General features: G+C 45.2%; 1 protein-coding gene across 4 annotated transcripts in view; it reads right to left on the bottom strand.

Annotated features, from left to right (window-relative positions):
* Window positions 1–238: 238 nt before the first annotated feature.
* LOC116955497 (tyrosine-protein kinase Yes-like) overlaps window positions 239–12,891 on the bottom strand; it is a 45,270-nt gene continuing 32,617 nt past the window's right edge. For 3 of the 4 annotated variants that reach the window (XM_032976629.2, XM_032976652.2, XM_032976637.2), the window contains 5 exons: window positions 10,812–10,991; window positions 9,509–9,585; window positions 8,379–8,532; window positions 3,202–3,333; window positions 239–2,635 (listed from right to left, as the gene is read on the bottom strand). In XM_032976629.2, coding sequence (XP_032832520.1) covers window positions 2,427–2,635; window positions 3,202–3,333; window positions 8,379–8,532; window positions 9,509–9,585; window positions 10,812–10,991 — 752 coding nt within the window. In that variant the 3' untranslated portion in view covers window positions 239–2,426. Of the gene's footprint in view, window positions 2,636–3,201; window positions 3,334–8,378; window positions 8,533–9,508; window positions 9,586–10,811; window positions 10,992–12,411; window positions 12,568–12,891 lie in introns of all 4 variants that reach the window. The other variant, XM_032976644.2, reaches the window with a different exon arrangement.

Below are 12,891 nucleotides of genomic sequence, written 5' to 3'. Positions count from 1 at the left end.
CACCTAGACTCATGGCTTACCATATTCGGGGTGCATGCCATGAATACAGTATACTGGAAAACCCACAGGTATAAGACTTAAATACAATTAACGTTCTCAAAGTTGGATGTCAAAGTGTAACAATAACGTCCACTTAATTATTGTGCACAATTGCTTACTACGTAGCAAAATACTCCATGCGGGGGAAAAGGGGGCCCCCAAAGTTTCTAGGATGAGAGAAACAAATAAACATGAGACATTTAAGTAGCTAGTGCTTTTATTTAGTGTAAGAAATGAAGGAATGGATTTTGATACATATTGGGTGAAGCATTACAAGTATTTTCCAGGAACATTCAATCATGATAACTTTACAGTAAATACAATATGTAAACCAATTTGGGGGTGGAGAGAGAACCTATCAGCGATAATATTTTACCATCGTGATTACCACGAGTGCTGGCATGAGGGTACTCAAAGCCTGCAGTCCAAGGTAGGCCCATGCACTGACCAGGAGCTGATAACCGTTCTGAGCAAGCTACTCTTCACAACCTTACTGCCACCTCCTTCAAAAATAGGCTGTATGAAACTATATTCGAAAAAAAGTTAAACTCGCACTCAAGATGCTAAACTAAAAGACCACCAATGCAACGTGGATTTTTCTTTATAACAAATACTGTGTAGGCAATCAACAAATGACCGCAGAGGAATCCGAAAAATATTCCAACATGTTCGAACAAAAGCCTAAATAGTTGTCGTTTCTCACCACCACCACATTATACCTCACCAATAGGCAAAAAGGACTGGCTCACACAAGGGACTACTCAATTGCTGGCACCAGTACAAATTATATTTAGGCTAAATTACAAAAACTTGAAATTTAATGTCATGATCTCTCGCTATTCATGTTAAGCTCTTGGAACCGTACTTACAAAAAAGCTTCACTTTTAGCATAGTTTCATTTCAGAGCAATGGCACCAGTTAAAAAAAATCAATGACTGTTGAACTCTGTAATAAAACATTAGTCATGCATGCAGGTATGCATATATAGTTTAATTTATTTCAAAAAAAGTATAAAAGCTCAACTAGGCTGAAATCGGTTGCACATTTATGGAAAAGATTGCAACTAAAACAGAGCACACAGTGACAACTCTAACTGGCTAAAATATACACATTTTACTAGAAAAAATATTTATAAATTGGCTAAGCATAATAGATTCATTAAAAATGCATACAATAATAAACAAACATTTAACCATGACATCTGTTATAAAAATGTAGTGTTCAACACAGAGCAAGTAAAAACGGACTTCACGGCAGTCTTAATGCGACTCCTCACGCTTAATCTGTACAATCCTTCGCAAAAAAAACCTCATGAATCAGCACCTCTCCTACAGTATTTTCATCTTTACATTGTTTATTCTCAGTAAGCTTATTGCTCAGTGGTCAGGCTTGGAGTAATCGTGCAGCACTGGTTAGCAAATTAGCTTTAAAGCAACGTAAAATGCACAAAGCCAGAACCATTAAAGTAACTGTTTCATAGGTACGGTGCACCGTTTCATATGCGCCAAACAGTATATTGTTTTCGTTATACACGCGCGAATCCACAACAGCCACCTTTGTACATGATAACTGGGTAACTTTAAAACTATCCAGTTACATTTGAGAGCTTACCATTTTCAAAAAGTTTGTCAGAGTAGTGGAATGTGTCATTCATTTTCTCCTGTAATAATATTGTCAGGTTTCCTTGCATTATGTAGTGGCAATTTTTGTCCGAGTCCCTGCTCTTGTGAGTGTCACACTGAACCCCAGGACAAACATAAATTACTGTTGTTAATTACATCACTGCATCACAAAAACCCAGAGGCTATGCGTTATACAACACGAGTACGCAATTGCAGAGTGGCTGAGTCTTTGGCACAGGAATGGTTTCCATTGCGACCCCTTTGAGCCCAAGACTGCGCATCCAAATGTGGAATTAGTGTACCAGATCCTGCCTCCTCAGTCTCTTATCAAACTGCATTAAAGCAGCATTAGCAGTAGTAGTAGGCCGTAATTACAGTGAGCAATATGCAATATATATAAAAAAAAACATTGTTATACAAGTAGCATTTAAAAGTGTTGAAACTTGCATCCGGCATCAGGCGACTTGGTTTAGCGTGGCGAGTGGCTTAACCTTCAGAAAGGCCAACTGTCTGTATAGAAACAGGGCCTTCATTATAATAAAAATTAACACAGGGTTCAAAAAGACCCTGTTCCACCCTGACCAGCAAAAAGCCCCATCCATCCTCTTTTCTCGCGGCAACTTCACAGGCCAAGTTGAAAGCGCGCATGTATGCATGCGTGCGCGGACGCACGCGCTCAACTCACGCCCTCCCCCAGATTAATGCCTGCGTGTGGGCCCGGACAATTTTCAGGCAGGAAGCACACTGTGTGGTGGGCAGAGCGGGTCACAGGTTCTCCCCAGGCTGGTACTGTGGCTCAGTGGCAGTAAAGTAGTCCTCGAGGAAGGCCTGCAGGTACTCAAAGGTGGGCCGCTCCTCAGGGTCCTTCTTCCAGCACTGCATCATGAGCTCGTGCAGCGACTCGGGGCAGCTGGGTGGGCATGGCATGCGGTAGCCACGCTCCACCTGCTCCAGCACCTCGCGGTTTACCATGCCTTGTAGCAAGGGGTGGGGGGGGGGGGCAAAGAAGCACGTAGCAAAGGAGAAGGCAGCATTAGTAGTGTTGGTACACACAAACGCTGTTAACCTCACATCTGCCAGTAAGGTTAATTTCGAAAGTGACAGAAATAGCATTCATTCACACGTCGAATAATTTCCAAATCCCTGGATGTGTGGTGCAGTGCGCCAAGCAAGGACTGCTGAGACCATGGGTTAGGATCCAGGGAGATATGTAAAACTGGGCTCCCAAGTGTAGTGACTTGGTTGGTTTTGGGCCAGTTACTAATGACTGTGCAAAAGACTTGAATATAACATTTGAATTTCCACTGTGTTTGGCTACCCATTCGATAATCATGCAATGAAAATGACTCTTCCGTGCTGTTGGTGTTGGAATGCTCTGTGCAAGTCGAGGGATAGGTTGACACCACTTTACATCCATGGTATCTATGGCTGGGAAAATAAAATCGGGTCGCTGGGTTCGTAGCAACATGTTTCTAATAACCACGCCACTCCTCACACGCAATGTTATGAACAGTAGGTTTATGAAGAACACAAAACTGACCTGGATACGGTACCCTTCCCTTGGTCACCAGCTCGGTTAGGAGAATGCCAAACGACCAGACATCAGATTTTATGGTAAATCGGCCAAACATGGCTGCTTCTGGGGCTGTCCACTTAATTGGAAACTTGGCACCTGAAATGCAAAACACAAAATAAATATTACGGCAGAGTAGAAAATGTACATATGTATAGTGAACTTCTTTCCCACCGTATGTAGCGAACAGTGCCAAACGGAGGTACGGGGAAAAAAACTAAAGAAATAAACAGTACTAAAGAAATTCGTTTCCAATACAGATTTTAAAGGGCATAGCTCCAGTGGCTTTCAAATATCGGAAGAGCATTCCAGACGACCACAGAAGCACATCTGAAAGAGCGCGATGCAGTCACCGTCTTTGTTTAACGGTTAACAAAATCCGCTGCGCGGGCGACCATGATGGTTTATGCTTCTTGACGAGATCAGCAAGGTATTGTGGTTCATTTGTGGCAAGCACTTTGTGTGGAATGAGTGCAACCTGTTTCATCGCCACCCATTTAATAAAAGGTAAAGGTGGAGCCGTTGCACTCCTGCTCACACAACGGTTGGCTTAGGGGCCTCCACAACAGCCAACTCTAGATGCTACTTGGTCTTCTCTTCCACACTGACCAGACATGTTTGAAAGATGGGAGTGCCCACACTTTATCCCACCACAAAGGAACTGCTGATCAGTTAAATATGGTGCACTTCCATGTATACTGGTGGGTGGACAGAGGCGATGGGGAATAAAAAAAATGATATTTGCTTCAACTGTTGCGACGGAACACCAAATCAAACGGGTGACCTTTGGCTTGCAAGTTCATCGTGTTAAACATTACAAGAGGACAGCTCTGCCCCACTTGCATATTACTGTATAACTCAGATTTGTAATAAGTGAGTTAACAAATGTCCTCTTCTTAAAGAACAGAATAGAGTTTCATGAAAGTTGAAAGGCATCACAAATAAAGAGCTACAACCAGATTCAGAGACGCCAAGCCATTCACTCGAGCAAAGAGCTTGGGGAAACTAAAAAAAAAACATTACGTGTGGGCATCGTATATCTTCTCTGCTGTAATGACAATGTTACATAAGCGAAATATGAAAATGCTCATGTCTGTCTTGTGTCTATCCGTCACGACTGATCAATCAGAATGCTCCATTTAGCAAAGCATTATTGCAAGCGTTAAAAGCACAGTATATATAATAATGCATACACCGTATGTATAGAACACCGCCACCAACAATGCACAGTATTTATAAAATGTACTTTAATTCCTACTATAATTATTACGTTGTAAGCAATGCTACGGTTAATCCTTGAACATAAATTCATGCAGTACTGCCAAACATGGAGAAAATGATTTTACCTGATCATAAAATCTCGCCCTGTCTTATACCATCTGTCGCTTTCCGAGTCTCGGTGAGCGTACCTGTCATACCTTTTGGGTCTTTATGCCCACCGACTGCTGAGCAAGCATTGGGGGCTCTGTGCACATGACATCTCACCGATTTACTGAGGGACCACAGCTAATCGTGCCCTGAAGCATAACATGTAATAACTGTGAAAATGGCTGAGGCATCATGACCATTTTCACTTCTAAACACTCCTGTTACAAAGTGCATTCTTGTATTTTAGCTCTTTTTAACCCATTAAAATCGGTAATTTCATCGTTTTTGCCCCCATTCTGGAATGGCACATTTTACTTCAGTTTTGATTTCGATTAAAGAAAATAAAGCGTGCACGTTCTGCCTTCTGGTTCAACATTCTAGAGCTGGCTACTCAGTAACAGTGGCAGCCTCTGTACTTTGGATGCTTCAGCTATCAGAGGTGAGCGGTGAGTGTCTAACAAGTCCACACAAGTGGTGTTGATTGTGAGGGCCAAGTGGAAGGCAATGTTGCGAGTCTTGAGTTTGTCAGTGCTGCATGAGAGGTGAATCTAGTGAGTGTAATTAGTGAGCAGTTCAAGGTAAAGGTGATGAATGCATGGGCGAGTACGAGTGTCTGGCGAGTATGATTATTGTTAGGTTATTGGTGAATTCCTGGTGAATCATTCATGTATGGGCAAGTGCCAAGTTGAGTTGTGAGCATATGCCGAGTAAGAGTGTCAGGTGAGTGCGATTGGTTCGTGAGTGTCAGGTGAGTGCGACTGGTTCGTGAGTGTCTAGTGAGTGCGATTAGTTCGTGAGTGTCGAGTAAGTGCGATTGGTTTATGTCGGGTGAGTGCGATTGGTTCGTGAGTGTCTAGTCAGTGCGATTGGTTTATATCGGGTGAGTGCGATTGGTTCGTGAGTGTCGAGTGAGTGCGATTGGTTCGTGAGTGTCTAGTGAGTGCAATTGGTTCGTGAGTGTCAGGTGAGTGCGATTGGTTCGTGTCGGGTGAGTGCGATTGGTTCGTGAGTGTCTAGTGAGTGCGACTGGTTCGTGAGTGTCTAGTGAGTGCGATTGGTTCGTGAGTGTCGGGTGAGTGCGATTGGTTCGTTGAGTGTCAGGTGAGTGCGACTGGTTCGTGAGTGTCGGGTGAGTGCGACTGGTTCGTGAGTGTCTAGTGAGTGCGACTGGTTCATGTCGGGTGAATGTGATTGGTTCGTGAGTGTCTAGTGAGTGCGATTGGTTCGTGAGTGTCGGGTGAGTGCGATTGGTTCGTGAGTGTCAGGTGAGTGCGACTGGTTCGTGAGTGTCAGGTGAGTGCGACTGGTTCGTGAGTGTCTAGTGAGTGCGACTGGTTCGTGAGTGTCTAGTGAGTGCGATTGGTTCGTAAGTGTCTAGTGAGTGCGACTGGTTCGTGAGTGTCTAGTGAGTGCGATTGGTTCGTGTCTAGTGAGTGCGACTGGTTCGTGAGTGTCTAGTGAGTGCGACTGGTTCGTGCGTGTCGGGTGAGTGCGATTGGTTCGTGAGTGTCTAGTGAGTGCGACTGGTTCGTGAGTGTCTAGTGAGTGCGATTGGGTCGTGTCGGGTGAGTGCGATTGGTTCGTGAGTGTCTAGTGAGTGCGACTGGTTCGTGAGTGTCTAGTGAGTGCGATTGGTTCGTGAGTGTCGGGTGAGTGCGATTGGTTCGTGAGTGTCAGGTGAGTGCGACTGGTTCGTGAGTGTCGGGTGAGTGCGACTGGTTCGTGAGTGTCTAGTGAGTGCGACTGGTTCGTGTCGGGTGAATGTGATTGGTTCGTGAGTGTCTAGTGAGTGCGATTGGTTCGTGAGTGTCGGGTGAGTGCGATTGGTTCATGAGTGTCTAGTGAGTGCAATTGGTTCGTGAGTGTCAGGTGAGTGCGATTGGTTCGTGTCGGGTGAGTGCGATTGGTTCGTGAGTGTCTAGTGAGTGCGACTGGTTCGTGAGTGTCTAGTGAGTGCGATTGGTTCGTGAGTGTCGGGTGAGTGCGATTGGTTCGTTGAGTGTCAGGTGAGTGCGACTGGTTCGTGAGTGTCGGGTGAGTGCGACTGGTTCGTGAGTGTCTAGTGAGTGCGACTGGTTCATGTCGGGTGAATGTGATTGGTTCGTGAGTGTCTAGTGAGTGCGATTGGTTCGTGAGTGTCGGGTGAGTGCGATTGGTTCGTGAGTGTCAGGTGAGTGCGACTGGTTCGTGAGTGTCAGGTGAGTGCGACTGGTTCGTGAGTGTCTAGTGAGTGCGACTGGTTCGTGAGTGTCTAGTGAGTGCGATTGGTTCGTAAGTGTCTAGTGAGTGCGACTGGTTCGTGAGTGTCTAGTGAGTGCGATTGGTTCGTGTCTAGTGAGTGCGACTGGTTCGTGAGTGTCTAGTGAGTGCGACTGGTTCGTGCGTGTCGGGTGAGTGCGATTGGTTCGTGAGTGCCTAGTGAGTGCGACTGGTTCGTGAGTGTCTAGTGAGTGCGATTGGGTCGTGTCGGGTGAGTGCGATTGGTTCGTGAGTGTCTAGTGAGTGCGACTGGTTCGTGAGTGTCTAGTGAGTGCGATTGGTTCGTGAGTGTCGGGTGAGTGCGATTGGTTCGTGAGTGTCAGGTGAGTGCGACTGGTTCGTGAGTGTCGGGTGAGTGCGACTGGTTCGTGAGTGTCTAGTGAGTGCGACTGGTTCGTGTCGGGTGAATGTGATTGGTTCGTGAGTGTCTAGTGAGTGCGATTGGTTCGTGAGTGTCGGGTGAGTGCGATTGGTTCATGAGTGTCAGGTGAGTGCGACTGGTTCGTGAGTGTCAGGTGAGTGCGACTGGTTCGTGAGTGTCTAGTGAGTGCGACTGGTTCGTGAGTGTCTAGTGAGTGCGATTGCTTCGTGAGTGTCTAGTGAGTGCGATTGGTTCGTGAGTGTCTAGTGAGTGCGACTGGTTCGTGAGTGTCTAGTGAGTGCGATTGGTTCGTGTCTAGTGAGTGCGACTGGTTCGTGAGTGTCTAGTGAGTGCGACTGGTTCGTGAGTGTCGGGTGAGTGCGATTGGTTCGTGAGTGTCTAGTGAGTGCGACTGGTTCGTGAGTGTCTAGTGAGTGCGATTGGTTCGTGTCGGGTGAGTGCGATTGGTTCGTGAGTGTCTAGTGAGTGCGACTGGTTCGTGAGTGTCTAGTGAGTGCGATTGGTTCGTGAGTGTCGGGTGAGTGCGATTGGTTCGTGAGTGTCAGGTGAGTGCGACTGGTTCGTGAGTGTCGGGTGAGTGCGACTGGTTCGTGAGTGTCTAGTGAGTGCGACTGGTTCGTGTCGGGTGAATGTGATTGGTTCGTGAGTGTCTAGTGAGTGCGATTGGTTCGTGAGTGTCGGGTGAGTGCGATTGGTTCGTGAGTGTCAGGTGAGTGCGACTGGTTCGTGAGTGTCAGGTGAGTGCGATTGGTTCGTGAGTGTCGGGTGAGTGCGATTGGTTCGTGTCGGGTGAATGTGATTGGTTCGTGAGTGTCTAGTGAGTGCGATTGGTTCGTGAGTGTCGGGTGAATGCGACTGGTTCATGAGTGTCGAGTGAGTGAGATTGGTTCGTGAGTGTCTAGTGAGTGCGATTGGTTCATGTCGGGTGAATGCGATTGGTTCGTGAGTGTCGGGTGAATGCGATTGGTTCGTGAGTGTCGGGTGAGTGGCGCGTGTATAGAGAGAATCGGGTGAGTGGCGCGTGTCTACAGAGAAGCGGGTGAACGGCGCGCGTCTAGAGAAAATGGGGTAGGTAGCGCGCGTCTGGAGAGAATCGGGTGTCGTGCGTCACATGGAGCAGTGAGGACGGCCATACCCTGGCGAGCTGTGTACTCGTTGTCCTCGATGAGACGGGCAAGACCAAAGTCAGCGATCTTGCAGATGAGGTTATCGCCCACGAGGATGTTGGCGGCACGCAGGTCTCGATGGATGTAGTTCATCCGTTCAATGTATGCCATCCCGGCCGCAATCTGAATACAAAAATGCGTGTTAAGATCTACATGCCGTAAGGGGTTGGGTCGCATAGCGCGTTTCAACTCATTACACGAACAGGACACCTTGACTTGTTCCTCCAGCACTGCTAATCACAGCGGCGAGTTGTAGGCTGGAAACATTTTAACAGTTTAACACGAACACACAACGAATATGTGAAAGAGCTGCTATTATAAGGTGGTAGGAGCTTTCGCAACATGGTCAGCACTGCAGTTGCATGGGATAATAATTACGTGGGGTGATAAAGTGGAGAACAAACCCCCAACAGCTGAATATTAAAATTAATTGTAACAACAGTGTCAGAATTAAACCTTCTTCCTTGAGACGGTTTGTGTATTTTCATAAGGTTAGTATTTAAATCAAATAAAACTTTACTTATATTGCACAATTCGTGCATAAAATACAATACAAAGTGCTTCACAAGATAAATTAAAAGCGACTGACACACAATTTAAACTATAAAATTAATATGTTAAAGACGTAGCATTATAATGAACTAAACGTGAATAGAAAGCATAATAGCGAAATAAGCACTCTTGCATTCAAATGCTTTAAAAATCCAAACTGAATCATAAACACGATACGTAATTACGAATGGATTAATGAATTAAAATGGATTTCTACTATCATAATAACGCAATGAGATGTTTTTAATGCGAATGGTTTGCGTGAACCCTGCAGCTACTAGAGTGAAAAAAAACCAATTGATTTGTGAATCAAATGGCAATCCCGAATTGTAAAAATGCATCAATTAGAGGCAGCGAATCCTTACATAATTAACATTGTAATGCATTAAATGTTGATTTAAAGCTTTCGTGACTGCAGGGATTCATATTCTTGGTTCTTTCTGTAAAGTCACGTAACTTTACCGAAAGAACCAAGAATATTGTAATGCATTATTCAGAATTGTTATCAAACGATGCACATGAGTTCCATCGCCAATGTATACCTTACCTGGGCAGCCATGTCTACTAGCTGGGGCAGCTTTAAATACCGTCCATCACCCTCCTTAAGGAAATCCAGTAAGCTCCCTATGCAGATGCATCAACAAAACAAACACACCACGTTTAGCCTGTAGGGACAGGTAGAGTTAGTCCACACACACATATATATGGTACATGAAGGCATGGTGTGGCAAGGACCAAGCCCACCCCCCACCCTTTGCCTCCCCAACGCTGGACATTTACACATGCAGCAACAAGACTTTGATTAAAACCGATTCAACCTCAGAGAATCCAAGGATATGTCCAGATACCACTTGCCAATGATGTTATCCCCTGGCAGGGAATTAAACACAGGTTGTGGAATGATAACGGTGTGCACAAGAGCACAACAGACGAATATCCCTCCCCATATAGCTTTTAACAGACTGTTGGGGCAAGTAGTATTAGCAAGCATCTATTAAGGCCAAACACGGCACACATGGAGGCGAGTGGTCAACACCACAGCTCTTGGTTATTCCACTGTGGAATGAGGGCCTCCCTAAACCGTGTGGGTTTAAGGTGTAGAGCACAGACGAGGGTAGAAGTACAGTATAACAATGGATTGTGCTGCACTGCACGCTGCTGCCCACAATGCAAGCATGGAAAAGGTTGTCTAAATTGCAGTATAACAGTCAAAGAAGCAACAGAGTTCGTATCCATACACATTTTTTTTATGCTATCCAGATTGATAGATTCAATAACTGCTTTGCTTTTGCAGGGTCTGGCACACCAGAGCTGGGGTGCTGCATCGCAGCAGCAAGTACCAGGGAGATGAAAACTCGCTAATGGATATACGGGTACCGAACAGTCACGGAGGGGAAAAAAATATACTTATTCTTTTTACCCTATCTAGCCTCATAGAAAGCATGGGTCTTTTCTGTTGTTTTTGCACCAGGATTCATAGAATAATTAAACCCATAGAGGAACAATATTCGAAGAGAGAAGATGTCCGTGAGCAGGGATTCATTCATCACTGGTTATTCTCCGGGTTGCATGTGAAGAACTCACAGTGATGGCACAATACCATTCGGAGTAAAGGCATGCAGTTGCCTGGTGTCAGTAACAGAGGGGACACACTAAGAACTAAGCAAGTAAGTTGTAGACACTAAGTAGCACATTGGAGTAGGCCTAAAGACGGGACAGGAGAGAAGACAAGGCCTTGATTTGGGTGATATTTTTGGTGCATATTGTCTGGCCTGCCGTCCAGGACAAACCCAGATGAATACAAGCCCAGGCCGTGAGCCATCTACTGTGCAAAGAGGACAAGCGCTCACCCTTGCTCATGAACTCAGTGACGATGTAGATGGGCTCCTCAGAGACGACGGCGTATAGCTGCACCAGCTTATCGTGCCGAAGCTTCTTCATGATCTGAGCCTCCTCCAAGAAAGCCTCAGGCGACATGGTGCCGGGTTTGAGTGTCTTTATCGCCACCTTGGTGGTACCATTCCATGTGCCTGAGCACCAAGATGAAGGTACGAAACAAAGGGCATTCGCGCACAAGCAGGCAAGCCACACATATGGGGGACGTACATGCGCAGCAGAGAGTATACACACAAGGACGCGCGCGCACACACGCACACAGCAGGGTGTACACAATGGACCACTCGCATGCATCAAATGCCACAATGCCAACGTGAAGGGAAAGAACGAAAAAAAACACATTAGCATCGCCGAAATAAAGTAACGCATCACTGATTGTAAACAATATTTTTAAACACTTGTAAGTATATACATTTAAATAAGTACTGTACATATAATAATACATTTATTGCTTTGTCCATTACATTTTGGATCAAGGACTCCCCAAATGGTGTCATAGGGAGGATTGTTGACCATATTTCACCATTCTCGACAGTGAGGGTTGGTGAAGTGGCTGGGGTGGGGGAGCACCCAGGACCAGTTCAGATTTCACTCGCCACTGATGTTTGCCACGGCAGTAAACTTAACACCAGTCGCTGGGCGTGAATGTTTCACCACCACCCCCCACGTTACATATTAGCAAGTAAGATTACTTGTTTTTAAAACACATTCCACAATGCTACTGGTGCATGTGAATTTATATTTACAAAACTGAATTAGCATCTGAACTTATCTTATCATCAAATTAAAACAAAAGGCTTTCAACCTTTCCATGTCTACAGCCCAGTGTCATTCACCAATGCCCGCCAATTGAAATCAACGTTACAATTTCAAATCCACCTGCCAATCTTAAAAGTTATAAAGCGGGCTGTAAATGAATGGTTGAAAACCGCCCTATGTACGGTTCAGCAATACAGAAAAGTATAATTTTAAGCTGTGAACACAGTAAATAAAAATTCAAAGCAAACCGTTAAAAAGCATGCATCACTACAATGGGTTAAAACTGCACATGCGGTAAATATGAAATGAGTGGTTATGAAGTAAACTACTGACGGCTTGGAGAAACAAACAACTGCTCATTGGTGTGTGCGTACTTGCAGCAAGGTTTGCACACCAGGACAGATACATCACGCCCGTAGCCTGTGCAAGGCACAATCAACTGTCAAGCATGGCTGAACAGATCACTGTAATAATTCAGTAATTGGCTTCATTATTGTACAATTGGAACGCAATTAATTCCACTTGCATCTCACCGCATGTTGATATACAGCAATGCAAAATCGAATTTGATCAATTGAAGTTTATGAGGTCTGATTTGTTTTTTTATTGAATTTGCTTTTGCTTGACAAGTGATTTAAATCACCGTGAAGTACCTTTCGTTTCACTCATGTCACTACACTACAGGGAAAAGAAATGCGTAAAACCCATTTATATACGCTACTGATTTGACTTGGGAAAATAGACAAACAAGACAAACACACATAAACAGCATTATGCTGTTTTTATGTATCTTACCAGCCCATACTTCACCAAAACATCCCTGACCAAGTTTAAGCTCCAATTTCAAGGAATCTCGTGGCATCTCCCAGGCATCTCTAGCCAACCCTTGGGTTTGTGGTTTCTCGTTAGGGCAAACCAAGGTTAGTTTGTAACACAAACCGTCAGCATGCTCTATAAGGGGGCAAAGGGGAGCGGGAGATGGATGCAATGGAGAGACACGCACACACACATGCACACAACACACGCGTATGAACACAAATTAAAAGTTGCAATATTAATAAAGGCAAGTGTAAAGAGAGGCTGCCCAGAGGCGGGGGCATTTAGTATGTGCCCTTTAGTTTTTAACGTAGCCATTGTCAATGTTTATTTTATACTCAAACTGTGGGTGATTAATCTGAATTATCTTTGACCCCCACTCAGCGTGCCTCTGCTTACTCTCACCGCTGCCCTGCCTTGTGCCACCACTACCCTTTTCCAGAACAACTGGGATGGGTG

Source organism: Petromyzon marinus, chromosome 3, assembly GCF_048934315.1.
Source record: "Petromyzon marinus isolate PM22_M1 ecotype Great Lakes invasive population chromosome 3, UKy_Petmar_22M1.pri1.0, whole genome shotgun sequence".
Classification (NCBI taxonomy): Eukaryota; Metazoa; Chordata; class Hyperoartia; order Petromyzontiformes; family Petromyzontidae; genus Petromyzon; species Petromyzon marinus.
Note: the sequence above shows the minus strand (reverse complement) of the source record. Positions and strands in the feature narration are given on the sequence as shown.